The sequence below is a fragment of the Leguminivora glycinivorella genome, chromosome 16, assembly GCF_023078275.1.
Source record: "Leguminivora glycinivorella isolate SPB_JAAS2020 chromosome 16, LegGlyc_1.1, whole genome shotgun sequence".
NCBI classification, from domain to species: Eukaryota; Metazoa; Arthropoda; class Insecta; order Lepidoptera; family Tortricidae; genus Leguminivora; species Leguminivora glycinivorella.
The window spans coordinates 21,824,422-21,852,245 of record NC_062986.1 but is presented as its reverse complement, the minus strand read 5'-3'; the positions used below and the strand labels follow the sequence as shown (position 1 = coordinate 21,852,245).

The 27,824-nt window shown below is 38.6% G+C and overlaps 3 protein-coding genes across 8 annotated transcripts in view; 1 reads left to right on the top strand and 2 right to left on the bottom strand.

Annotated features, from left to right (window-relative positions):
- Window positions 1–6,578, bottom strand: part of LOC125234459 (endoplasmic reticulum metallopeptidase 1-like) — a 32,338-nt gene extending 25,760 nt beyond the window's left edge. Inside the window, exons 1-3 of one of the 3 annotated variants that reach the window (XM_048140710.1) lie at window positions 6,520–6,578; window positions 840–1,052; window positions 137–284 (exon numbers count right to left, since the gene is read on the bottom strand). In XM_048140710.1, the coding sequence (XP_047996667.1) occupies window positions 137–284; window positions 840–1,052; window positions 6,520–6,537 (379 nt within the window). In that variant the 5' untranslated portion in view covers window positions 6,538–6,578. Of the gene's footprint in view, window positions 1–136; window positions 285–839; window positions 1,053–6,410 lie in introns of all 3 variants that reach the window. The other 2 variants (XM_048140711.1, XM_048140712.1) reach the window with 2 other exon arrangements.
- An 8,517-nt stretch (window positions 6,579–15,095) lies between these two features.
- On the top strand, window positions 15,096–24,785 carry LOC125234671 (enhancer of mRNA-decapping protein 3). Of its 3 annotated transcripts, none has more exons than XM_048141011.1 (7): window positions 15,096–15,347; window positions 18,029–18,261; window positions 18,590–18,756; window positions 19,038–19,393; window positions 19,851–19,987; window positions 20,150–20,291; window positions 23,201–24,785. In XM_048141011.1, the coding sequence occupies exons 1-7, from the start codon at window positions 15,193–15,195 to the stop codon at window positions 23,487–23,489; spliced, it is 1,479 nt and encodes a 492-aa protein (XP_047996968.1). In that variant the 5' UTR covers window positions 15,096–15,192; the 3' UTR covers window positions 23,490–24,785. The 3 variants fall into 3 exon arrangements, with proteins under 3 accessions (XP_047996968.1, XP_047996967.1, XP_047996969.1); XM_048141010.1 differs by having other exon boundaries at window positions 19,019–19,393; XM_048141012.1 differs by lacking the exon at window positions 19,038–19,393.
- On the bottom strand, window positions 19,520–21,219 carry LOC125234673. Of its 2 annotated transcripts, none has more exons than XM_048141014.1 (3): window positions 20,719–21,219; window positions 20,474–20,639; window positions 19,520–19,788 (listed from the first exon to the last, which is right to left on the bottom strand). In XM_048141014.1, the coding sequence occupies exons 2-3, from the start codon at window positions 20,636–20,638 to the stop codon at window positions 19,681–19,683; spliced, it is 273 nt and encodes a 90-aa protein (XP_047996971.1). In that variant the 5' UTR covers window position 20,639; window positions 20,719–21,219; the 3' UTR covers window positions 19,520–19,680. The 2 variants fall into 2 exon arrangements, with proteins under 2 accessions (XP_047996971.1, XP_047996970.1); XM_048141013.1 differs by having other exon boundaries at window positions 20,730–21,219.
- Window positions 24,786–27,824: the final 3,039 nt, after the last annotated feature.

Genomic DNA, 27,824 nt, shown 5'->3' with positions numbered 1-27,824 from the left:
CCTGATGCGGAGGCAGAAGATGTTGATTTAAAAAACTGAAAATCTGCACAAAGGCTTCATAGACTAAGGGGCATTGATTGATAACTATTAGGTTTGCTAATTCCAGAAAAGTGTTTTTTCGCTCCACCCTACTAACCATCCAGGAAGGACAGCGAAAAAGCCCCGCTGGCGGTGTGCACGTCAATCTCGAGGATGTGGTGCGGCGCCGCGCCGGCGGCTATTTCCCGCAGAGCGCCCACCAGCACGCCCACGGCCAGCACCTCGTTCTCGTAGCTGCCCGCCACCTGCGCGAGGGCACGTTTCAAACCAAATACTTGCCGTCGCACATTCACGGCAAAAATAGGCAACGTCAGTCACCTGAGAGCTCACGCCCGTTGCTCTCACTAGGTAACCGGTACCAAACCAAGTCGCCGAGGCCGAAACCGGCCGGGACAGGATGACTAGGAATACGACTCGTACAAGTCGAACAAGTTGAACAGCATTGTAATTGTACCTACTTTCGGTTTTCAGCATTTACTTTGTATAAACAAATAAAAATATTAATGGCAACACGTAACACGCATTTTAATTACCTACGATGAATGGCAAAATCTCAGGACTGAGTAATTAAAATCTTTGGTCATGGAAGCTGTTCCATGCAAGTTCAAGAAAATCACACCCCATCATAATATTATGCTATTTACCAGTGGCGGCTGGTGAAAATTTTTGCTAGGCAACACTGAGCAAAAAGAAACCTACCTTTACATTAGGCTAGCTTAACCTACTTTACTAGTAATCAATTTTAGGCAAGCCTGTGGGAATCGGCTTGAATGGATCAGCCGCTGCTGCTATTTACTCACCCTAGGGCCAATAGAAGTCAGATTAACGAGGTGTTTATGTGCATTTTCCGCGATGAATCTGGTGGGATCCGCGGCCTGCGTGAGAGGCTCGGGCAGGATGTCCCCCGCCGCCAGCAGCGCTAGCGCCGCCAGCGCGCAGCTGAGCGCGCCCAGCACCAGCCAGCGCAGCGCCAGCGGCGAGCGGACCAGGGTGTTCTCCTTCACCTTCTCCATCTGTTCACGATACACACTTAGATAAAATGTGGCATTTATCATTAGTTTCATTTCAGACAATTGCACCTAACCTACCAAATACAAATTTGGCAAGAGAGTTCAAGGACATCCATGACCTAAGTGATTTCAGCTATAGGCTCACATTTTGCGTTTTTGCTAAAACACACCTACCTCGTACGGCTTTCGTAGCTTCCGCAAAACTATTAATCATAAAATAACTAGTGAGATCGCCGAAGGATTTTATTTAGGGAGCGTTATTTTAATCAGATGTTAATGAGATGAAACGAAAAACCCGTGAGCTCGTCAAATTATTCGTTGCAAGCTTACAGCATTGATCCCACGAAATGCGAGTGAGCTATCCGCGAAAGAAGCGAACAAAAATAGTCGCTCCCGTGAAAATAAGAGACGCGACGACAGCGCGAGCGAGTTATAGTTCGTCGCCGAGCGATGACCGATAACTCGCTCGCTCTCTCTTTTACCGGGAGCGACTACCTTTAGGTCGTTTCTATCGCCGACGTTATCGCTTACTCGCCTTTGGCGGGAGCAGTGCCTACATTACATCTTGTTCCTTTCTAATTTCCTGGCCGTACGCGCCCTCTGACCAGGGTAGGTGTGGTACCCACCGGGAATACCCGCAGTACTGCGCCTACGTAACGTATCGATTCACAAACCACCGTGAATGAAACGTTTCACAAGCATTGCGTGAGTGACGTCCTCACTTATATGATCGGAGCGGCAGATTGCTCGTTCTAATCATAATGTTATTTATGTAGCGTGTCAATTAAATAGCTTTTTAAGCCGTAGAAAAAACTGCACTTTGTTCAAGACTTTTTTGCGCAGCGATATTCTGCGATTTGAATTTCTAGTATGTATTGCAAAACGAGAGTAGGAATATAAATAATGCTTTGTTTCGGTTCAAAATTCGGATCGTATCGAACAAGTTATCTATCTACGAAAAAACATTTTTCTATCGGCTTTTGCCGATTTGGCGGCGTTTTTTGAGAAATAAAATGCAGAATGATCATTAGGATGATACATTTTTCCTAAATCCTTATATCATATGATATGTTGCCCCAAGTGTTGAGAGCTTGTAGCTAGAGTTGCAGGAGAAGTAATCTATAATCAACAACGCGGAATCGCAGTAACGGGTTACATTTGCGACATCCCGTGATTACAGGAAGCTCACACATTGAGATGAGAGATTGCACGCGGCTACAAGATTGGCGGTAAACGGCAGAACCACAGTATAAGGATAAATCAGTAGTTAATCTCCGGCAGCGGCGACGCGGTCGTTACTACTGCGCAAGGTCACGCAGGGTTGTACCTGTGCTACTGTCCTACTCGTAGTAACTGTGTAAGTGTGTATGGCGCTATGCTAGTACCAACGCTCTTTCTACCTTTTTATCTAATAAAGATTCAAGTACGTGTTTGTTTCTTAAATACTGACGAAATCGTATTTACATAAAATGTTTGAATAGATGTTTGCACAATATTTAAGTAGGTACCAAACTTTCGAGCTAGATAGATCGCAGCATCTACCTAAATGTCGTTACATATAAATCCTTATTGATTTTAATGTGTCATTCTAGCTTTAAATCTCACTTTTACGCCATTTACGTATATAAGCAATAATGCCAATAATGTACCTAACACTGCAAAAATATAACAACCACTTACTTTTCTGGGTGTCTAGGAATTCTAAAGAACATTCTGACATTTCCGCATTTTGAGAACTGTTCGTGTGCTACTCTGCGGCGGCGCCACCATAATGAAATTCAACTAATTATATATTAAAATGATGTTCGTAAGACGTACAGTATCTTATACTTTTAAACGAGCAATTCTTGTATATTTATTTATTTATTTATTTATTTATTTATTTCTATATACCGACGATCTCGGAAACCGCTCTAACGATTTCGCTGAAATTTGTTATGTGGGGGTTTTCGGGGGTGAAAAATCGATCTAACTTATCCTTAGGTCCCGGAAAACGCGAATTTTCGAGTTTTCATGCGTTTTTCTTCGCGCGCCATCTCGTGTGCAGTAGTTGTACTGTTAAGACAGAATTCTTTCGGTCGATGTAAGTACTATTTATTGCAAAGACTAGATGGCGACACAGGTCAAGGCTAACACGAATAGAAAAATAAACTATTTGAGCTTTTGTGGCGAAACGCGCGCCATCTCGTGTAGAGTAGTTGTGTTGTTAAGACTGAGAATTCTTTCGCTCGATGTAGGTACTATTTATTTTTGAACTAGATGGCGACACAGGTCAAGGATACGAAACAGTACCGAGCGAAGCTCGGTCGCCCAGATATTGTACGTATAATGTTATAACTGTACCTATAGCGGGAAACGAAATAATGGGCTTTTATTGTGGCGCCGCCAGGGAGCATACTCTGCAGCGGCGCCACTCAGTTCTCATAGATAGAAATGACATCAGCTACTTTTTTCTCATGGGAATTGATGTACCAATGCTGTTTATTATGTACGTATTGAAAAAATCACTATAACTTAGTAAATGTATGTACTTTCAGTAATTCCGCATTCCGCCTGGACGGTATGAGCTAGTATGTAAGGAGGTGTACCTACGGGTAAGCGAGAGGGAGATATGTTCCTTCCCGCTCGCTCCCGCGCTCGGCGCGTTTCGTTCTAGGTTTTAATAATTATTATTAAATTTATGCCCCTGTTGTACACTTTGCTTTTCACTTCGATTGCGAGGAATTAATTATATTTTTCTCGGCAATTTACACCACGAAATTGTCGTGAAGCGAAAGAGCATAATAGGTACATAAGATAACCCATTCCCGCCAACTTTTTTTTCAACATGTGATCAGAGTTTCAGACGCTTGGTTTTTTGCCAAGTCAAACATTTTTTAAACGGGAAGTAATCGAATCCTATTTTATTTTATTTACTTAATTTAATGACAGAAAATACGGAATTCTAATAAGTTATAGCAAAACTAAAATAACCTATCAAAGTTTTGTCACCTACACAATTTTATTGCTCAATAAAATTGTGCATCCTTTTCTATTGCTATAGAAAAGGATGCAAATAGTTTTCTTTGTTCTTATTTACTGACAGATTTAAATTGTTTGACAGTGTTTACATAATGTAATTTTTTTAAAGAGAGTATTATTTTAGGAATCATAGTATATAAATATAGTATCGTTGGCAGGCATTTCTGTATAAGTATAACAAAAAAAATTCGTTTTCACTTCTCATGCTCGAAAAGTGCACCTTTATGTAGTGCGAAGACGACATAAAATCGCATTTTACATTCTAGAGCATAAAGTAGGTACAATTTTCTTCTAAGGCCGGCAACAGACAGTCTTAAAATTCATAATCTTAAAAAACAAGAGTGTGTGTGGACAGTCGCGAAATTATATGTAACTCCGTGCACTCGATCTGATTTTTGTACTGATTATGACTTTATCGAATTATGAATTTTAAGACTGTCTGTTGCCGTGCCGGCCTAAGACTAAGGTAATCGGTCTCAAGAGACAAACAGTTAAAACATATTGCAAAATTTTATTGAGCAATAAAATTGTGTAGGTGACAAAACTTTGATAGGTTATTTTAGTTTTGCTATAATTTATTAGAATTCCGTATTTTTTGTCATTAAATTAAGTAAATAAAATAAAATAGGATTCGATTACTTATCGTTTAAAAAATGTTTGACTTGGCAAAAACCAAGCGTCTGAAACTCTGATCACATGTTGAAAAAAAGTTGGCGGGAATTGATTATCTTATGTACCTATTATGTTCTTTCGCTTTACGACAATTTCGTGGTGTAAATTGCCGAGAAAAATATATAATAATAATTCCCCGCAATCGAAGTGAAAAGCAGTGTACAACAGGGGCATAAATTTAATAATTATTATTGAAACCTAGAACGAAACGCGCAAAGCGCGGGAGCGAGCGGGAAGGAACATATCTCCCTCTCGCTTACCCGTAGGTACACCTCCTTACATACTAGCTCATACCGTTCAGGCGGAATGCGGAATTACTGAAAGTACATACATTTACTAAGTTATAGTGATTTTTTCAATACGTACATAATAAACAGCATTGGTACATCAATTCCCATGAGAAAAAAGTAGATGATGTCATTTCTATCTATGAGAACTGAGTGGCGCCGCTGCAGAGTATGCTCCCTGGCGGCGCCACAATAAAAGCCCAATATTTCGTTTCCCGCTATAGGTACAGTCATAACATTATACGTACATACTGTACGTCTTACGAACATCATTTTAACATATAATTAGTTGAATTTCATTATGGTGGCGCCGCCGCAGAGTAGCACACAAGCGGAGTGAAGTTTGTTAGAAGAGTTATTACTGCTTTATACTGTGGCAGAACCGTTAACTTTTTTATATTACTGCATATCAGGGATGTAACGGATGTGTTTTTAACGGAACCGAAAGCGGAAGCAGAAGTTTTGAATTTAGTTTAACGGAAGCAGAAGCGGAGCCGGAACCAGAAGCGGAACTTATAGATGTTAAAAACGAAAAGAAAAAATACCACATAGGTATAACATAAACCAAAACTAATTAAATTACCTAGAACTTGCGAGCCCGAGTTAGCGCAATGCAGGTTAGGGACTTCACATACCATACACACATCTTTCTCTTTGAATTTCTTCACTGAAGCTAGTAACAAATATTAAAATTATATTTCATACATGTGCCAATAAACAAATGGGATAAGCTATGATTTGAACCCACAGTATGACTGTAAGCAAAATATTTTATAAAATATATTGCAGTTTTGTTAGGTACCTATAGAATTACATAATCATCAGTGCTGTGTAATACATAATAAAATATATTTAAAAATAAATAAAACTAACTGTTACTCATTTCAATTATTTAATAAAATTGCAATAGAACTATTAATTAGATAATATATTGTATAAGTCATAAGTTAAGTATAGCTTTAAGAATATTGTGTGTCCTTACAGGGCGTCATGTACCTACCTATATATACTTGTAACACCTACTGTATCATGCACATGACTACAATGAAATAAAGAATAAAGAATATTTTAAGCGGGTTACTCACGTATTAAGTCAATATAGCAACACCGCTCTCGACATGTACAAAGTCTTTAGTTACTAGATGTTTCTCCAATTAGGTATTTCTTTAATTAAATAACTAACCCGTTGAAAAAGTAGGTATTTTTGCACCTTACCTACTGAACAGCTGAGCAAATACGAGAATAAATAAATGCATATGCATTGCACATGATTACTAGTTCGTATCAGTATTACTATTATTTCAGAGATATTATGTACCTATCCTATGTAAGTGATAAAAAATCGTTTTAAGAACGAGCAAAATCGACATCAAATTATTACCTTAACGGTATTACGGTGCCTGCTGTTCTCAAGCGTCTGGCAATTGCAAATTAACTAATGTTAACTGGTTGCTTACGATATGTTAGCATTTAACGGAGCTTTTTCTCACATTATTTTTTTGCCGCATAAATCACAAAACTTCACAGTCCAATAGGATCGCACGGCAACCACAGACTGGTCTGAACAAATGAAATGAGCAAAATCAAATCAAAATAAAAGAAGTTTGACAGCATGTTGACAGCTGTCACTTCTTACGTAATGCAAAGCTGTTTCAGCTACACAAGCGATAAAGTTTGGTAGAATTTTTATACCCTGCTTGATCGCGGCACTAAATTGGACGAGTGTTCCAAAACATATAAATTCCAAATAAAATAATTTCATCACATAAGTCCATACTGCCATTGATAAATTGCATTCAGGAAATACTGTTGATATATTTACACTAGTCATTTTTTTAGTTTTTGCTGACTGCCGTTTTCATCTTTAGGAGTTACTAGAATGCAACTAGAATGTTGAAGTACCAAAAAACAATCATTTTGTAATGTACCGACTGACGCACTGTTGTCACTTGTCAATCTTGTCATGGAACTTGCCTGCATGTCATGCGATGTGCAGCGTTGCCATATGGGTACGCATCGGTACGCACGGCGTACTATTTTATCGTCGTGTGTACCCGCGTACTCACCAGCCGTTTTGCGTACTATTTTATAATTTATCAACTGTTACCTACTACTCCTCTTGAAAAGAACAAATCATTTTAACTTTTCCGATTAATAGCAGCGTTTTACCTTACAATAAAACGCATATTAAGCGAAATACCTTATTTGAAGCCTATTTAATATATTGAGACAGCGATACTGCTTGTAGATGCGTAGCGGTTCACAGCAGGTACCTACAGCTGAACACCTGTAAACAACTTGCAACTCCAGTTTTACGATTCAGGTTTCCCCTTCCACCAGGCGACCCGTGCCGTAGGGACGGCAACGATGTTTCATCATTGGTTCTCAAAATATTAATTTAACCGAAGTTGCAATATACCACTTACCAAACAGTTGCATCATTTATGAATTCAAATGTGAAATGAAATAAAGACGTATCTTCGAAACTGAATAGTCTAAAAATGTTGTTTACTAGCAGCGAACAACAAATACCCTCAAATGGAAAAATAAATGTGCCTTGGTTTATTGCAACTGAGTGTTGTAGCCACAGGCGTAGTTAAAAATATAGGCTTCAAATAAGGTATTTCGCTTAATATGCGTTTTATTGTAAGGTAAAACGCTGCTATTAAGCTTCTGTACCGTTATTTGAAGCCTATTTAATATATTGAGACGTGTCTGTATTCGCCTGGTGGTCAAGAAACGCCAATGTGATTAATTGAATCGCCAATGGAAATAACAACTTCAAGTGCACTTCACACATCAGATAGGTACCTTGTGTACCTATATGGAGGAATGTGAATTGCAGCTGACAGCAGCTGCAGTGACTGAATTGATAAGTGCACAGTGACCTATTTTTCTATTGTAACTTATTATTCGTCGGTAAGGAAAGTTTGAAACATTTTTAAATTTTATGTATATACCTATTATGTATATACCCATAATGATATTAAAATAAATTATGAAAAACCTGTTACTTTTTTATTTCATCCCCCTAACAAGGTCAGGTCATGACTTATGTTTACGTTTATTTCATTATAATATTCAATTTAATACACTTAGTATGTTTTTAATGTTTTGACCCCGACTCTGCAATTGCCAGTAAGTAGGGTTATTGCAGTATCATTACTTTAAGGGTATAAGCGAAAAAAAGTTTTGGATTGTGTGTCAAATTCCTCGCAACTCGTTTATCTCTTTTCAGTATCATAGAATAATAGACATGACATAGGTACATTATATTGATATATTGATTTGCATGACATGATATTATTACATATGATATTATAGAAAACAGTTAAGGAACTGATCCATTCATTAATGCCTTATCCAAATAGTCACTATTTATTTCCGGCAATTACAGCATTACATAATAGACAGTGAATATTATAATTACTGCCTTATGGCTATGACATGGCAAAATTTGGTAGCGAAGAAAAATTTCGCTCAATCGGCTACAACTTTAAAAGTGTATAACACTAATGTGCGCAGCTATTGAAAACCTTAATACCCATGGTATGACTAATGTTCCGACAATCATGGTTCTTTCGTGATGTACTTAATTCGTTTTATGAAATCTAATTTTAGTAATTTTCCCGAGCATTCTAGTATGCCGGAAATATTCTTGGCCTCTTGGGTATAACCCATACTGAACCCATGTGTAACGTGGTTCCAATTTTATTAACGGAAATAATAATCTGGGCACGTTTGGTAAGTGCTAAAAAAAAAAAAAAATCTAATCATTCTAAAAAGTCTTATTATCATATATTGAGGATAAGCACACTTGTGAATTTTTCATCATTGAAAACTCCTAAGCATAAGATACTCTTTTGGTAAACGAATCTATCATCCAGGAAGGAAGTGTAAGTATATCAAGTAACAAGACTATTGAGGCTTTGTATAAGTATAACTTAGTCATTCGTTATACATTATGAGTATACGTATTAAGGTCATTGAATCCATGTATGAATACAGTCCTAAACAAAGTACCTCCTGTGCAATTGGTAGTAGTGGTACTACAACAGTTCAACTTTTAATTGCCTTGGTTAACAGGCTACAACTTAACCTTAGACTTTTTGTCTGGAGAGTTCTCTCCCAGTTCCCTAATATTTTTTGTTAGTTATTTACCCAATATGTATGTACTTTCTGTTAAGCCAAGGATTGGCATAGGCTAACAACGCCTAGGCGGCTAGACGCACATGTGCGAAGCGTTTTATTTGTAATTTGTACACATGTTAAGCCAATGCTGATGATAGAATTTTCTTCGTATATAAATGCCTTTTTGTTTTGGGTAACCAGCTTATGAAAGCGCAAGATGTTACAATCAAATATTTTTCTCCTTAAGGATACGTATGTATGCGGGTAAGACCCGTGATTTTCGTTGGAAGCATAAAGATATATAATCATTCCATTATATGGCATGACGTAGCCTTCTGGTTTTGTAATGAAGAATATGATATTGAGGTTAAGGTACCTAGATCTGTAGTTCCGAGATCTGAGGTCCAAACAAAATTTTGAGACACTCATCAAACCCCATGGGTCATGGGCTTATTCGGCATAGCTTTAAAATTGTTTTGACGGTCCATCTTTATATGAGTATTAAAATCATTTTGAAACCACATCAAGTACTTATCTTGCAAAATATTGTTACCAAAAACAATGATTAGGTATGAGAAATAGTTTTCCGAATACCCCATGAATGTGATATATTTATTAACCATAGAGGTTACTTTATTTAAAAAACAGATTAAAAACTGTAATATGACAGCGTTTTAAGTTTGTAGTTGGGTTTATTAACCCGTACATTTCATCACTTCTTACGTAGGTGTCCTTTTCCCCCCTTTTATTTTTAAAAACGTGTTATGGCGGTAATCTTAACCTAAAACTCATAATTTAAATACGTATTGTTTCATTCGGACTAAATAATGAGTAGACGAGTCACCCCGTGCTACTTTATGAGGATGTGAACACATTTTAATGTAATGGTTCTTTGTAACATTGGTTCAGGTCGTTCCTGGAGCCTCAAAATATGTAATAACATATCACAACTGCATTCTTACATAGCGAAAAACTATGCAAAAATGTTTGCTATTTCATCCACATAGCCAATTCCTTAAAATGTGTTCAGCCCACGTGGGCTTAACTAAACAAATTAATGACCTAAAACAGTCCAAAGCAATCTGATCTTTAGATTATTGGCCTCATGTGGCGCCGGAGCGGCCAGCGGGCTAAATAACTATTTGATTAAAATAATAGAATAAATAACCCATTTAAGATGTTTGGGAAACGGTTAATATCCTGAACCAAAGAATACTGCGGCCTTGATATGCATCAACACTATCAAAAGGTTTACTTAAATGATTAAATGACCACAAATCCCACTTTAAAACCTAAATAAGTAGGCTGATAAAACCGTGGTTAATTTTGAATATTATCGTGTCAACTCACTCCGCGTCAGCGTGAGCTAGGTGTTTCAAACGTCGTTAACGACAAAGATAACATATGTAGTAGATAACTATATAGTGGAAAAAGTTTCCACAAAAAAAGAAACCACGTTTATCAAGTCGCCAGCAATAACTGTGATAATCTTTTTAGTCTTCACCAGACTCATCATCATCCTCCTTGCGTTATCCCGGCATTGGCCCCGGCCCCGGCCTGTGAAGGCCTGGGGTCCGCTTTGACAAGTCTTCTCGAGACTATTTAATGATTACTGGGAAGTGATTCCGCAGTAGAAATATATAACCCCTGTCAAAATGACTTTGTAATTAACAAAGTAAGCACTTGGTACTAAGCTTAGGAGGCGTTATCATATTGTGTTGTTTCCTCCATCACACGTAAGTTTCAAAACGCCTTGCGTAGGCCGACAAAAACCGCTTTAGAACCATGCTAATTGTATTATACCTATTATACCACATCTGCTTGATCTGCTTGTGACGCAGGATATGTAAACACGCGCCTTGCGAAGGCGGCAGGTTTTCAGCAGGCTAAATAAAATATTTAATCGCCTTGCGCAGGCAGAAAATTGAGTCACGAAAATTGCAAGCCTTGTGCAGACTGCAAAATTTTCAGCTGTCTTAACAATCATATTATTCACACACCTTGCGCAGGCGGGAATTATGAAAATGGGAAGATGCACGTCTTGCGCAGACGGCTGGTTTTTATCTAGATAAATAGTAATACTCATAAGCCTTAATAAGCGGGAAATTTATTATCGGTACCAAAATAAATAGACATTGGGGAATCTATTTTGCCAAAAACTGAGGAAGGCTTGTACTATGGTGGCAAGGCGACATATTACTCTTATTATAGACATATGTATACTTAAATACATAATAACACAACCGTAACTCGGGAAAAAATGGACGTAGTAAAAGGAAAAAGATCCAATTCATATAAACATAATTATTTGAATATAATCTCAACGTAAAAAGGGAAAAGCCATTCAAATAAAAGGCTATTTTCAGAGGATGGCTCTCTTTCGTTCAACTACGTCCCGCTATTTGTGTTTGTGTGCATCACACAAACATATTCCCATACTGGGATTCGAACCCAGAACCATAGGCTCTGCAGACAGGGTCACTGCCTACTGTGTTAGACTAGTGCTTTTACACCGTCTTAACACTTGATATTTTTTCCACTAATGCCTGCTTCCACAGAATAATAATTATTATACTAGCCTTTAATATCCTTAAGCGGACTATACACAAAATAAAAACATACTGGTTGTAAATTTCTTCACACCTTGCGCAGGTAAGAAGTTTTTAGTAAGCTAGTGCAATGATGCATCCTTTTACTCTGCTTACGCAGCAGCCAAGTAATCAAATTAATCAAATACGCTCGCCTTGCGTTATTAAACGCTATTATTATAGTTAAGGATTAAAGAGTGACTCTCTCGTATGCGGATTTTCTCAATTATCTTTAACCGGAACTTATATTTGGTAATTAATACAACTCTCTACATACCTGAGTTTCACTTTGTAATCCTTTACTTCCACTGGCAAGCGGCTTAGATTTGATTAAGGCATAAGAACATTACCAAACTACATTTTTCAGAGGTATCCCTGACGATGCCGTACTGTGCATTTAAAATTGCCCATATTTATTTACGGAACATTTTTCGGATTACACAAACATGTTCCCCAAAGACGCTAATAATATAGGTTTGTTAGTTACCTTTCTTTAGAGCGGAAAGTCGATTTTAAGGCGCACAGGGATCGGATATAAAAGCCAACATGATACTTAGAATCAATAAATATTTATTGACGCCCCGGTCAATGCCAAGTCCGGCGGCTATAGGCTTTAACTTTCGACTTTTGATCTATTTCTGAATTCCGTTACAGAATATCGATCTATTTAAAGAGATTGTAAAGGAATTTTATCCCGCAGCACAGTACCTACCACAATGGGCACGCACGGAAATTATCAGGTCACAGCACAGGCTCATCTTCGGTCGCAAGGCAAAACAAACACTAATCGCGTCAATTACGACTTTAATTAGGACTGTTTTAGTCTCAAAGAGGACAGGGAGATCATTTTTAAATTTTTACTTTTTTGACCTGTTCCGTGCTTAAGACGAATCGATTCACTGAAAAAAATAACTGAAAAAGAAATAAAAAATCGCTTACTTACGCGACACGCTGCGCTCAAAGTGAATCGATCAGGTGCTCAGCTTCTAAAACATTTAATTTATAATAGTAAACGAACGGTAAAACCGTTTTCTAAAACGATATTTTTGATTAAACTTACAAAAAATTCCAAGAATTAAGGAATTCTAAGAATTTTTTGTAGTGAACCGAACGTTCCGACAAACAGAACGCCAATGATGAAACATCGTTGCCGTCCCTACGGCACGGGTCGCCTGGTGGAAGGGGAAACCTGAATCGTAAAACTGGAGTTGCAAGTTGTTTACAGGTGTTCAGCTGTAGGTACCTGCTGTGAACCGCTACGCATCTACAAGCAGTATCGCTGTCTCAATATATTAAATAGGCTTCAAATAACGGTACAGAAGCTTAATATTATTTAGGAACGCACCCATACTTCTATAGATTATCTGTACTGTGCATCCAAGTGCGGCAATACACAAATATGACACAAATCAAGATGAAATCAAGAGAAGTTGACGTTAATGACGTTAAAGTATCATCAAATCTAATCGATTAGTCAATGCAATATCGAACATGTTCGTTACACCTTACGGTTTGATTTAGTTTGTCTATACGGTGATTATATTATGATTGTATGTGCCATAGGCGGCATAAAGTCGTTTTCTTTTCTTTGGCGGCTTACCGGGCTTACGGCTTGTTTTCTTGAATAATTTGAAAGTGAGTTTTAGTTTCATCGATCAAGAAAGGATCAATTGTAAGTATTAATATAGGTAATTAGGTCGATGTTATCTGCGGAGAAACAAAGAAAATTTTCACCGCGTAATACATGTACTATGGATATGGAGGTAATATGGATTCATGTAGTTTTCACCCCAAGGAAAAGTGGTTTTATTGCTTAAAAGCTATCTACATAGAAATATATGAACTAATAAAGCCGAACAAAAGTCGATCATAAATGTGTTTTATAAGTATTATCTAATAAATTACTGACCCGTCTCTAATATAATATGTGTTTGTTCTAGTAAAACGTACGTGCCCCTCTTCATATTAGCCCAGCACAGGCCAACATACGGGACGCAGCTATACAACAGAGCGAGATATCAGTATTGCGAACTCCCTCTAACTGCTGCGTCCTCCTCTAAAAAAGCTGCGTCCCGTTTGTTGGCCCATTTTGCGCGAATATGTAGAGGATTACCGTTTTTCCGGTTGCCAACAAGGCGCTAATGCCATAAAGATTCGTCTATAAACTAACCTTATCGATAAAGTGGTACCTTTTACTAAAAACAAACGCAAATGGCTGTATTACTTTCTTTGCAATCTCTTTATGAAAAGATATTATTTTGACGTGATAACGTCTAATAACCGTTACTACGGGCTGCATGCACGAAAAAGATGACGTCATTGTCCCGTTCCTCAAGTCCACCAAGCAAGAGCAAGTGGTTTGTGTATGGACGGTTGGGGTATAAGCAAAAGGGGCCCGATTTTAGAACTTAAAAAATGTTTGTTAAAAATTTTCATTTATTATTTTTGAGTGTTTGTAATTTAAAAACATGAAAGATTGCATTAAAATAAGCAACTTTTATAGAATGAAGTTGCTTGAAAAACCTACTTATTTAGGAGTTAGAGCAGTAGGTACGAAGTTGCGAATGTTCCCATAGTAGTTACTAAGGCGCCAGAGACTTAGAAAATTTTCGATGATTTTTTTTACCAATATAATCTATGTTAATAGTGATAAATCATAATATATAGAACACGTTTAAATAAGGATGTTTTGTTATATAAACTTTTTCTTTTCCTTTAATATTTACTGAGATATTAGGGTTCTAAGATTAGTAAATGGCACTAGCACTTTAAAAAAATTAACGCGTGTCTCGCAAACGGTCTAGGATACAAAATGACGACTTTTATATAGGTATAGGTTAGGTTCGTTAGGTATCTTCAAACGGCCGAAGGCCAAACTGCACAGAATAGGAGCCCCGCGTAAGCGGGGCTCCGTCGATATCGCTTTCTGTCTCTGGCGCCTTAGTAATGCTACGGGAAAATTTTGCAACTTTGCACCACTCTAACTCCTAAAATACCTACTATTTTAAAAAACTTTAATTTATAAAAGATGCTTATTTTAATGCATTCTTTCAAATAAGAACAAAAAAACGTGAAAAAAGTCCCAGAATCGGGCCCCTTTTGCTATACTCTGACCGCCCCTGTCTATACTACTGTAATGTTTGACGTTATCACGTTAAACTACCGTCCGTAAACCGACTCTACAGACAACCAATTTTTATCATGAGTTATATATGTATGTATTTCTTGGTAGACTATACATTTTGATTTTTGTCATTTTCGTGTAGGTACCCAAACTTGAACTGGCGTACTATTTTTAAGAAGTGTGCGTAACGGAACGTCAAACCCATCTGGCAACACTGGCGATGTGTGTCATTATTCCTTTCACACTGTGATCCACAATATTGTTTGTTACTAACGGTTTGTTTGTTGGTGCGTTGCATGGTTTAGTGGATTGTGCAGAGCATGGCGCAGTGGGTAGGTTTCGGCGTGTCGGTGCGCTGCGGGTCCCCGCTGGGCTGCTACCAGGGCACCATCCTGGCGGCGGACGGCGCCTCCATCACGCTCACCAAACCGTTCCGGAATGGATTCCCTTATCCCAAAGCTCAGGTTACGCTGAAGTAAGTCCTTTTAGCAGTTTTAACTAGTCTACATCTCAAGTATGATAGTTACAACTTAATACCAGCAGCTAGAGATATTTCAGGTTACTTGAGTTGAATTTTTAGGTTTCCGTAGTCAACTAGGAACCCTTATAGTTTCGCCATGTCTGTCTGTCCGTCCGTCCGTCCGTCTGTCCGCTAATCTCAGTAACCGTTAGCACTAGAAAGCTGAAATTTGGGACCAATATGTATATCAATCACGCTGACAAAGTGCAAAAATAAAAAGTGTAAAAAAATGTTTTATTAGGGTACCCCCCCCCCCTCCCCCTACACTACACGTAAAGCGGGGAGTGATTTTTTTTCATTTCAACCCTAATGTGATATACTGTTAGATAGGTATTTAAAAATGAATAGGGGTTTAGTAAAACCATTTTTTTATAATGCTCATATTTTCGGAAATAATCGCTCCTAAAGTAAAAAAAATGTGTCCCCCCCCTTACTTTTGAACCATAAGTTTAAAAAATATGAAAAAAAAATCACAAAAGTAGATCTTTATAAAAACTTTCTAGGAAAATTATTTTGAACTTGATAGATTGAACAAGTTTGAAAAAAATACGGAAAACTACGGAACTACACTGAGCATGGCCCGACACGCTCTTGGCCGGTTTTTTACATCCTGGATCCTCATGCTGTTTCTATACACATTCTTTACTAAAATGACATTGGTTTTACAAGTGAGGAAACAAAAACAGACAAAAGGATCTAGGGAAGCGGGTAAATAAACATGAGGCTGAATAGTAATGATGTTGAAATTCACATCCAACATTGCTACTTAAGTTGGTCTGACTATTTTTAATTAATGGAAATTGAGGAAATCTTAGCTATGTACTGGTCTTGATATTTGTGCATAACTAACTGTGTTATTCCTTAATAAAATAAATAAATAAATAAAATAGCCTTTATTTCAGATGTTTTGTTACATTTCATTTTGTTGTTGACACTCATAATATATTATATTTCCTAGTTTTTGTCTGTATGCCTTTTGTAGGCAAAGGCCTCCCCTAACTCCTTCCATTTGTCTCTGTCTTTTGTTATTGTAGTCCAGGAACTTCCTGCTGCACGCTTTATCTCATCTTCCCATCTTCTTCTTGGCCTGCCACGTTTCCTCTTTTTGTATTTAGTGAACCAGTACATTATCGTTTTAGACCACTTTTCTTTCCCTCTTATTGTGTGACCTGCCCATTGCCATTTTAACTTTTTAATTGTTGTAGTAATGTCTTTTGTTTTAGTACATTTCTTTATATCTATGTTTCTAACTTTATCGGCTAACCGCTTTCCCATCTTCTCTCCCTAGCGTTTTGACATATCTCTAGCTTTTTGTAGTGGGATTTGTTTAGTGCCCATGTTTGGCAACCATAAGTTAGGACAGGAAGTATACAGGTATCAAACAGTTTCCTTTTTATGGTCATACTCATTTCTTTATTTTTCATAACTTCTTTTAAGTTCCAATATTGCTTCCACCCGTTTCCAATACGCCTGTCTAGTTCTTTCGTAGTCAAGTCGTGTGGGGATATAATTTGGCCTAGATATAACTATTCATTTACATACTCGATCATGTTGTTGTTGACGTAAATGGGTTCTTTGTCTTTTCCATTGGTCATGGCTTTGGTCTTCAGGGTGTTCATACTACCCCTACTTTCTGGCTTTCTGTATCTAGGTCACATATCATTTCGTTTAGTCTGGTTTTAGATGGTAAGATTAATATGAGATCGTCTGCAAATCTTAAATGCGAGAGGTTTTCGCCATTGATTGATAATCCGCATTCCTCCCAATTTAATTTACAGAATACCTCTTCTAAGACAGCCGTAAAGAGTTTTGGTGACACTGGATCGCCTTGACGGACTCCTCTTCCTATTTTAATTTCTTCACCTTCTCTGTCCAACTTAATTTTGGCCTTGCTATTTTCATAGATGTTTTTAGGATTCTGATGTACTTGATTTCAACTCCTTGATTTATTAGGGCTTGCCAGATTTTGTCGTGTTCAAGAGAGTCGAAGGCTTTGCTATAATCCACAAAACAGCAGTGTAGCGTGATATTGAATTCCTTCGCTTTTTCAAAGAGTTGTTTAACTACATGTATATGGTCCAGGGTTGAATATCCGCTCCTAAATCCTGCTTGTTCCCTCGGTTGGCTTTCATCTAGGATCTTGGTCATTCTATTAAGGATAATTTTAGCGAAGATTTTGTATATATTTGACATCAAGCTAATAGGGCGGTAGTTGTTAATGTTGTTTTGGTCGCCTATTTTGGGCAATAGTATGATTGTCGAAGTAGTCCATTGATTAGGGATTATCTCTCTTTGTAGCACATCATTGAATATGGTGGTGAGAGGTGGTACAAGGATTTCTATGTTAGCAGTCAGAAATTCGTTGCTAATACCATCCGCTCCGGGGGCCTTATCTCTTTTTTGTGTTTTTATTGCTTTTTCCACTTCTGCAGGTAATATGTTTGGAACCACGCTTTCACCTGTTGTGTTTGTCGGGTGATTGTTATCCTGGTATACATTTCATCAATGTACAACTACTTAAAATAAACTTCTTTGTATTGACAACATAACAAAACAGTAACAGAAATAAAATTTTATCTTTAAATTGTAATTATTTATTATTGTCATTGTTCTCTTTAAAAATGTAATCTTTACAGAGCATCAGATATAAAATCCCTGGAGATTATCTCCGGCAAGACGTCAGGTGGCACGGCCCACAGCACAGTGCCAGTCGCGGGCAAGAAGCGAGTGCCCCGGGCAACGGTCGGAGAGAGCCTGCAGGAGCAGGCGCCGGCGCCTCCGCCTCCGCCGCCCGTGGCCAACAAGGGCAAGCCGGCGAGGAGCAAGCCTATTGACATTCAGGCTAAGAACAGGAGCAACACTCACGCTGGTGTGTATGCACTTCCTTTCACCAATTACTTTTCTTTTAAAGGTACTGGCTAAGGTGGCAGAAACTTTTAGCCTTTTAGGGTCCAGTCCGGTAAGTGAGTAGTCAAGAGGTTATCATAAGAGGATATTATAAGAGGACAAGGTGTTGTTTTCTATGTCAACTACACACATTACTGTCTTACATTATGTAATTTCCTTAACACCTGCACTGTCCATGCTATGACAAACAGTGTGCATGGTGTGAAACTAGAGTGGGTGCCAAGACAGATTTTTTTTCCACTTTTTGTTCAAATATTTGTAAATTTGATAAAGTAGTGATTGACCTGCAGGAAGCTACGGCGCCGGCGCCTCCGGGTCGACGCCCAAGGCCGGCGGGCGCGCGGCGGGCGGCGACAAGGCGCGCCGCCGCAACGAGGCCTGCTTCGGCTCGGCCGCGCTCGAAGCCGTCGACGATGACTTCGACTTCGAGGGCAACTTGGCACTTTTTGATAAAGAGGTATCGTCATGAGAATTCGGGTTTTTAAATACTTTGATTTTTTTACAACATGAACCAAAGGATTATTTTAATGTTCCCGTTTTTCGTGAGGACGGCCCGTGCGGCTACGCAATTACCATACTGCGAGACCTTCCCGCGATTTCAAATTAACGCAGATCAGTGACGCCGCCCTCGCAGATTTAAAGATAAAATACACCTCGTAGTGTACGATTAAGCTCCCCATAGTCTATTCGCAAGCGAGCGGAGCGTGCCTCATGTTCAGGTGTTCGTTTGTTATGTAGGCGCTGTGGCAACAGATGCGTCCCGACGTGGTGCGCGTGGCGGCGGCGCGCGAGGAGCTGGCGGCGGCGGCGGGCGCGGGCGCGGGGGAGGGCGGAGGCAAGCTGCGCCACGACCAGAACGTGCTGCGCGGCGCCCCGCCCGACACCGCGCCCGTCGCCGTGCCGCCCGCGCTGCGGGGCGTCCGCGACTACGTCACCGACTCCGGCACCCGCCTGCCCAGCGTGTGCGCCGCGCTGCGCGCCCGCCTGTGGGCCGCGCTGCGCCGCACGGACGACGAGACGCAGCACGCGGCGCGGGCGCTGTACGCGCGCGCCGCCGCCGACGTGGCCTTGAAACTCGTCGGCGGGACGCGCAGGTGAGACCTGTGACGTGCGCTGACGCAGAATAGCCGAGTTTGTATCGATTCGGTCATCCCGACTCGGAACATGTCTCTTCGCTTTGGAATACGTGGGTGACGCTATGAGATTGAAACTCGTTTTGCTGGAGCTGGCTCATAGTAGAATGTTTATTATTGAATCCTTATTAATGAAAGCGGTGGAGTAATATCGACATAATTGAGCCGGTTTTAATAAATCGATCAGATAACGTTGATTCTTTTTATCGCTCGTCTAATGATTAGATCGAGGTTGTTAATCTTCAGCTTCACTTGAATATTTTCTTTTTTGAACCGGTTTCTTCGACATCTTTCGTTTCTTTACTTTTCGCTTTTTTGTTTTTCCATATTTCTAAAACTTCTTTCGTGACTCCAAGCTGAAATATGAATAAAAAAAATGATGATATTACTTTTTTACATAAGTTTATGTGTTGTGTAGACTGGACCCGCGCAACGCGCACCAGCGGCCTTGCGCGGGCGTGGCGGCGGGCAGCGGGCCGGCCGCCGCCGCCGCCGTGGCCGCGGCGCGCGTGCTGCGCGCGCACGGCGTCGACACCTACGTCGTGCCGCTCGACGGTAACCACCACTTCACTCCAACTTACGCCACCTCACGGGGCGACCCTCACAGAACATTTACATTTCATTCAGCAGTGGACAATGGATAAAATCATCAACATTACCGTTTCACTCACACTAGTTATTAATTATGAACCCTAACTGCAGTACTTTTATTGACAGACACGTGTCCGCTAGTGACGAGCGCGCTGACCGCGTACCGCCTGAGCGGGGGCCGCGTGCTCGCGGCCACGGAGCCTCGCCCCGCGGCGGACCTGCTGCTGCTCGCGCTGCACGACCCGGAGACCTCGACGCAGCACCCGAGGTGTGTACCATGTACTCTCACCACAGTGTACCGCCTGTACAGTGTCTATGAAGTCTTTATAAATTGTACCACTGACTTGCTTTTGTAGTAGCTTAATATTAACGGGCACAGGGCCCGCATTGCGGGGGTCCTTCTATTACTCGAAAAAAAAAAGTATTTTACACTTTAACATATATACTCACAGCAAGATCTCGCGTAGATTCTTTATTGGTGTGAAGTTCGCTAGCGAGCTGCGGCCGTACGTGGGTAAGGTCGGAGGAGCCGCAGCCCCGCGCGGCGGGCGCGGCGGGCCCGCACAGCGCGGCGCAACACCAGCGGTACGTGCACACACACACGCACAGACACATTCTAAACATAGTGAAAATGTTGTTAGAAATTGTCTCAACATTCATAGAGTTTAGATACATTGGATACACTGAAAGTTGACCTCAAACTCACGACATTGATTCCTGTAATATTGTAAATAAGAGTTGTGATGGAGAATTGATGTATGGGATTTTTTCACAGGACATGATTGCCTAGGTTTCGGTATTTATTAATCTAACGTCGATGTTTTCAATTTATTTCTGACAATGAGATCCAGGTTGGTGTAAAGTTGGCTGTGATTTGTTTTTAATCATTTTTGAAAGGTTTTTTTTATGATTTTAAGGATTTTTATCGAACTACATTTTCTACTAGTGTTTAATTGTAAGACGGATATTATTGTCAAACTATTTGGCAGCTTTATATAATTCTAGTTGGCTATTTTTGTCGGTCCAAATCCAAAGTGAATCAAATCGATATTTTGTAAAACTCGTTTGAAACTAAATTCCCAACGTTTTATTTTAATAACGTATTTTTCAGTACAGATGTTGTTTTTTTTACGCACTAGTGCGAGAAGTGGTTCATTATATGCCAGGTCGAAACTTCGGAGGCACATCTGTACTGAAAAACGTCGTACGATACACGTGCGAAAAGGAAATTCGTAACTCGTGTCGATTTAAAACACCCCCTTCGGTCGTGTTTTAATTTATGCCACTCGTTTCGAACTTCATTTTTTACGCACTTGTATCGTAATGTACTATTGCAGTACATATGGCGCTATATTATCGCACTAGTTAAATAATGTGAGCTCATTATGGAAATATGACGAAAATTGAAATGGCCATATTATGTTTTGTAAATACAACGCGAAGAGGGAACTTCGGTCGCGCATTAATTTGTTGCCACTCGTTTTTAATTATCTTTGTTGTACTATTACCCACCCCTTAAATTACTAAGAGCGTCTCAAACTCGAGTGGGAGGCATCGCGTGCTTCGCCCGCCCCTTTATCATACAGTCCGTATCGTACAGTCGACTACAAAGAGACGTATTCAGTTTTTCGCCTTATCGCATCGTAATAAGGTGGAAAAATGGATAATCTCTTCGCAGGCGACCGTAGAGATGTGAGTCGACATAATAGTCATACTTGTTATGGAGAATTTTTGGCCAAAAGCTGCACTTTTAGATGGAAGCAAGCCGCTTTGCATGGTGATAGTAGACATCAAAGTAAACGATTTTTTCCGAGGATATCGAAATTTCATCCCTTAGGAAGCCGAGCGTAGCGAGGTGTTTTATGAAAATGAAAAAAAAAATCTATCTTTTTATTGTATCGTCCGATTTTGACAAAACGTATCTCAAATGACAGGTATTGCTTTATGTAATTTAAAAAAAAATTGGAAAAAAAATATTATGAAAAAAAGTAAGAAAAAAATAAAAAAAAGTAAATTTACGTCTCACACTGAATAATTTCAAAGAATGACAGGCAAAATGTACAATTTCGATATATGCGTTCTTTTTAAATTAAAGACAGATAAATTCATAGTTGAAAACTAAAGATCGCATCGAAATCGGATTAGCATTTTTTAAGATACAAGTTGCCAAAGTTGGGAAAATTTGCTTTATATGGCCACTTCGAAATTCCTTTGCCAGAAAGTCAGAAATAATATATTTTTCTTTCACAGAAAAGTACATAGTGATAGTACACATCAAAATAAAATAAAAAATTCCGAGGATATCATAATTTAATCACTTAGGACGACGAGCGAAGCGAGGTCTGTTACGAAAACCGAAAAAAAAAATCTAATTTTTTTGTACGTCGTCCGATTTTGACAAAACATGTTTCAATTGAAAGGTATTGCTTTATGTAACTTAAAAAAAAATATTAGAAAAAAACCTAAGATTTAAAAAAAAAAAACTTATATTTTCGTATCACACTGAATAACTGCAAAAAACGGTAGAAATAATGTACAATTTCGAGATGTAAGTTTTTAAAATTAAAGACAAATAAATTCATGATTATAAACTAAAAACCGAATCGAAATCGGATCAGTAGTTTTTAAGATACAAGTTGCCAAAGTTGGCTTAGTTTGTTTAAATAGGTATATTTTTTAATTTTTTTCTTTATTTTTTTTGTGGCCTAGGCCTAAAAAATAATATGAAATCCCTTTACAGTCCTCTCGAGTTGTTGCGCCCAAAAAGCGATACTTCCCAGCCCATTTTAAGGAACGTAAAGACAATATTTCATTGCATGTTTGAGAAAAATATATTATTTCTGACTTTCTGGCAAAGGAATTTCGAAGTGGCCTAAAGCAAATTTTCCCAACTTTGGCAACTTGTATCTTAAAAAAATGCTAATCCGATTTCGATGCGATCTTTAGTTTTCAACTATGAATTTATCTGTCTTTGATTTAAAACACTCATATATCGAAATTGTACATTTTGCCTGTCATTCTTTGAAATTATTCAGTGCGAGACGTAAATTTACTTTTTTTTATTTTTTCTTACTTTTTTTCATAATATATTTTTTCCTTTTTTTTTTAATTACATAAAGCAATATGTAACTAGTATGACTATAAGTATGTACCGTAATCGTGTTTCCCCGTCTCCAGCACTCCCCTCGTGCTGGCGTGGGCGTGCTCGTCGCGCGGCGCGCTGGTGGTGGTGGAGCCGGGCGGCGGGGAGAGCGAGGAGAGCGGGCAGTGGGAGGGCGTGCTGGTGGCGGCGCGCGCCGCGCTGGCCGCGCTGCTGCCCCCCGCACTCCCGGCCCCCGCGCCGCGCCTGCTGCTGGCCAACGTGGCGCCGCCCGCGCAGCTGTTCGCGGCGGCCGGCGTCGCCTACAGGTCGCCCTTCGGCGCCGCCTCCGTGCTGCCGCTGCATCTCGCCGACGACGACGACTGAGCCGCTCCACGGGACGCTTCGTCGTGCGGGTCGGAGGAAGCTCATCTTGTGTGCGTCTCGCTTACGAAATAAAATGTTTATCCGTTTAGACTTCGATGAGAGACCAAATATTGAGATGACAAATATTAAAACAAAAAAATGTGGCGCTCCATCTAAAAACTGCGATATGAACAAATTTATATTTATTATTTTAAACGAAAACGTGCACTTTCAAACGTGCGGACGACTTGTATGATGGAACGTCGCTAATTATTTCTATGAAAAGAGACCCGGTTTCGTCGATCGTAAATGTGACCGACCCGGGTGCGTAGCCGCATGGCACAAACGCTCACGAAACGAAACGCTCGTAAATATCCATCGCTATCGCTCTTGCGTATTGGCGCGACAGAATCAAACTATACCTTTCGCGGCGTTTCGCGTCGCAGAAATGCCATTCGGCTACGGCACCTGTCATTTATTTTAAACATATTTTTTTATCAAAAAGGATGTAGTCGCTGACTGCAGTGGTCCTATTTTATTATATGGACAGGAGTTCTTGTATTCCCCGAAGTAGGCGAACTGACACCTTCTTTTGTTAATTTAAAGATGTAATTTTGAGTCTTTATAACTAAATAACATCCTCTAAGGTAGCTTTCTTAAACCCACTGTACAAAAATACGCATTTCTAATAAAAAATACAAGTTCTGTGATGCCAAATGTTATGAACTTAAACTAAAAAAAAAACTGATATTGTGATATTTATAATAAACCCGAGGTATTTTCATATAGAGGTATATTTTCTCAGACAGCAAAAGGTTCTCAAAAAAGTTAAATTTTAAGATAAGGACACCAAATAAGGATTGTTGCTATTTATTCTTTCTATGTTTAATGAACTATCAATGTTGTATACGGAAGTAATAAATCTAGAAGCACGCAAAATTGCTGTAGACTTATTTCGGTCTAACTGTAGTGTAATAGATGTATTATAGTATAGTTGTATTATAGATCCCACACTGGCTGCTCTAGGTAAATGTTGTGTAATATGTATAGCAGCCCAGTGTGGGAGCAGCATTAGATCGCCGTGCACAGCTCTCTTGAGGCCCGCCGTGCAATACAAAGTACGATGACGATAAGAATGAACTTTACTTTTAATTTCTATACCTTTTTGTTTTCCACAAACTTTTTCGAACTAAACTTGTCTATTTGTGACTGCATTTATTTTGCATAATATGAATATGACTGATAATGTTTTGTTAAAACTACTATTATTTGTATAATTCACATCCATATTGTTTTTTTAATACATTTTGACTCTGCTATCTTGTTTTAATTATACTCTATTTTTAGTACCTAAACAAGAAGCAACAAAAAACCTGTAAATAAAGTCTGTATATAAATGAAATGAAAAATATTTGTGTAGTTATGGTTGAGATATGATGAAGTTGGAGGGTTGAATGGAGGTTAAGTAAAACTGGTCATTGTGGATGATGTGTGTTGTATTGTCAACTATCAATACAGAAGAGGGACAAGTAAAACTAAACATACTTTATATAGTAAATTATTGCTTACATGCTATTTTATTCACATACGTGCGTCACATGTATGTTGCAGACAGTAACGTTAAGTTACTGTTAAAGTGTTAATTAGGGATATACTACATCTCCCCGTAAAGTTACTCTTCACCCCCACAAAGGAAGAAAAAAAAAGTGACATACGTGTATGAATTTACATTTTTTTTTAACTTATTTATTTTAAAATAACATTAACTTGTTTTTATTTCAAATACATCTTAGTGTTATTCTTATGAGTTATATATATCTGATCATTTTTTGAAATCTTAACATTAGGTGACATATCTTCTATAACCTCATAAGGTCCATTATAAATAGAATCTAATTTATTGCCTACTTGATTTTTCAAAAGTACTAAGTCTCCTGGTTTATATTGAACAGAATTTATTTTCTTATCGTACATTATTTTTCTACTAAATTTACTAGACATTAAATTATTTCTAGCTTCTGATTGAGCTCTTTGTAACCTATACTTAAATTCTTTAGGATAACTATCATAATTATAGAGAGGGTCGACAGAAGAAATTAAATTATTGGGCAAACGGCAGTGTTTGCCGAAAACTAATTCGAATGGCGTATATTGTGTCTCGGTATGCACGGTGGTGTTATATGAGAAACACCAATAACTTAACCAAGTGCTCCAATCGGTGCGGTTGTTACTACATTGAATCCTAAGATACGCACCTAGATTTTTGTGTGTGTTTTCAAGCGCTCCTATGGTTTCGTGGTGATAAGCAGTAGAGTGTAGCTTATTAACACCTAATAATTTACAAATATCGCTAAATACACTAGACATAAATTCGGTACCTTGATCCGTTATAATGTCGCTTGGAATGCCATATCTTAAAACGAAATTATTTACAAAAGCTTTACTTACAGATTCAGTGTCTTTTCTTTCTAACGGGTATGCTTCTACGAACTTAGTCAGTTCACACTGAATTGTTAATACGTACTTATAGTTATAATTACCTATTTCTAAAGGTCCAAGTATATCTAAAGAAATTCTTTCAAAAGATGAGCTTGGTGTCGAAGTGATCACCATTGGTTCCTTAATGTACTTATTAGTGTGCTTGTTGTATTGACAATGTGCACATTTCTTAACGTACTCCTATACATCGTGGCTCATTCTAGGCCAGAAGTAGTGTTGCTTTATATTATTAAGCATTCTATTAACCCCCGCGTGTCCACTGGTGGGTAATAGATGGAAATCGTTTAAAATAACTCGTATTTCGTCTTTATCGTATACTTTTGTAACACCTCTTGTTACTAAGATCCTAGGAATATCACATTTATAGCTAGCTAAAAATTCATTTACTTTATGTGCATTTCGATAATTCTTTATAATTATAACTTCACTTATGTTTTGCTCCTTGCAAAATTGTTCTAATTCCCTCGCTAACACGCCTACGGTAGATAACGATCGGGATGTTAGATACATGCACGATTTGCTTGGTACGTACCAAAAATTTCCTTTACTACTCATTATTCCATTTCGACATGTCTTATAGTTAGAGTTTAGTATTAATTCAATATAATTTTTTGGTGCTTTGATGATTTCCACCACTCTAGGTTGATCAAGCCTATCGTGTGCGGGATCATCTGTCACTAAGCTACCTTGATCACACGTTTGTTGTTGTTCTTGCTGCGCGCGTAACTTCCGTGATTGAGCTCTCGTTATGACTGATACAACGTTTGTCCTAATATTTTTTAAATCATCACTATTCATCGGTAAACGACTCAATGCGTCTGCAGCTGCATTGTTTCGTCCCGGAATGTATTCAATGTCAAAATTAAATTCCTCTAAATATAACCTATATTTGGTTAATCTACTCGAAGGATCAGTCATTCCGAAAAGATAAATTAAAGGTTTATGGTCTGTGACAATTTTAAACTTTTTCCCATAGAGATATGGTCTAAAATGTCTTGTCGCCCAAACTATAGCTAGCAATTCCAAATCTATTATTGGGTATCGAGTTTCAGCTGGCTTAAGGTTTCGACTTGCATACGCGACTACTTTGCCATTGGAATTAGACAAAACTGCTCCTAAGCCTATCTTTGAAGCATCTGTATGTAAGGTAAACACATTCTTTTCAGAAAAATCAGGGTAATCTAGAACTTGTGGACCTGTAAGTATTTCTTTCAATTTTATAAAGGCTGTTTCACACTCTGGGGTCCAGTTGAAAACTGCATTTTTCTTAGAAAGTTGATTTAATGGATAAGCGATGTTCGCGAAATTTTGAATAAACCGTCTGTAATAATTGGCAAATGCTACGAATCTTTTTACCTCATCTGTATTCGTTGGTCTTGGATATTTATTTAATGCTTCTACTTTTGCTGGATCGGGTTCTACTCCATTTGAAGTAATTTTATGGCCTAAATTCATTATGTCTTTTCGCAAAAATTCACACTTTAATGGATTTAGCTTAAGATTTGTACTTCTCAATCGTTCTAACACTCGAATAAGATTATGGTTGTGTGACATCATGGAGTTTCCTATGACAATGCAATCGTCTAAATATATGAAACATTGTTTGTAATTTAATCCGGACATGGCTATAGTCATAAGTCTAGAGAAAACACTAGGGCTTGTTCGCAGTCCCATGGGACATCGCTTCATTTGATACATCTTATCGGTCGTAAACGCTGTATACTTTCTGGATTCTTTGTCTAAAGCTAGTTGGTAATAACCTTGTGAAAGATCAAGTTTTGAAAAATATATACTACCTGCAAGGGAATCTAAAATTTCTGTTATATTGGGTAGTGGGAACTTATCATCCTGTATCTT

What these genes read in the sequence shown, in the direction of transcription:
- LOC125234671 (XM_048141010.1), top strand. Translation starts at nt 15,193, where the DNA reads ATGGCGCAGTGGGTAGGTTTCGGCGTGTCGGTGCGCTGCGGGTCCCCG. An exon ending in TGGCACTTTTTGATAAAGAG is followed by an intron (nt 18,757 to 19,018) that starts GTATCGTCATGA and finishes CCTCATGTTCAG; the next exon opens with GTGTTCGTTTGTTATGTAGG. An exon ending in CTACGTCGTGCCGCTCGACG is followed by an intron (nt 19,988 to 20,149) that starts GTAACCACCACT and finishes TTTTATTGACAG; the next exon opens with ACACGTGTCCGCTAGTGACG.
- LOC125234673 (XM_048141013.1), bottom strand. Translation starts at nt 20,803, where the DNA reads ATGTCCTGTGAAAAAATCCCATACATCAATTCTCCATCACAACTCTTA. An exon ending in ATATTACAGGAATCAATGTC is followed by an intron (nt 20,640 to 20,729) that starts GTGAGTTTGAGG and finishes CACTATGTTTAG; the next exon opens with AATGTGTCTGTGCGTGTGTG. An exon ending in AATCTACGCGAGATCTTGCT is followed by an intron (nt 19,789 to 20,473) that starts GTGAGTATATAT and finishes TTCATATTTCAG; the next exon opens with CTTGGAGTCACGAAAGAAGT.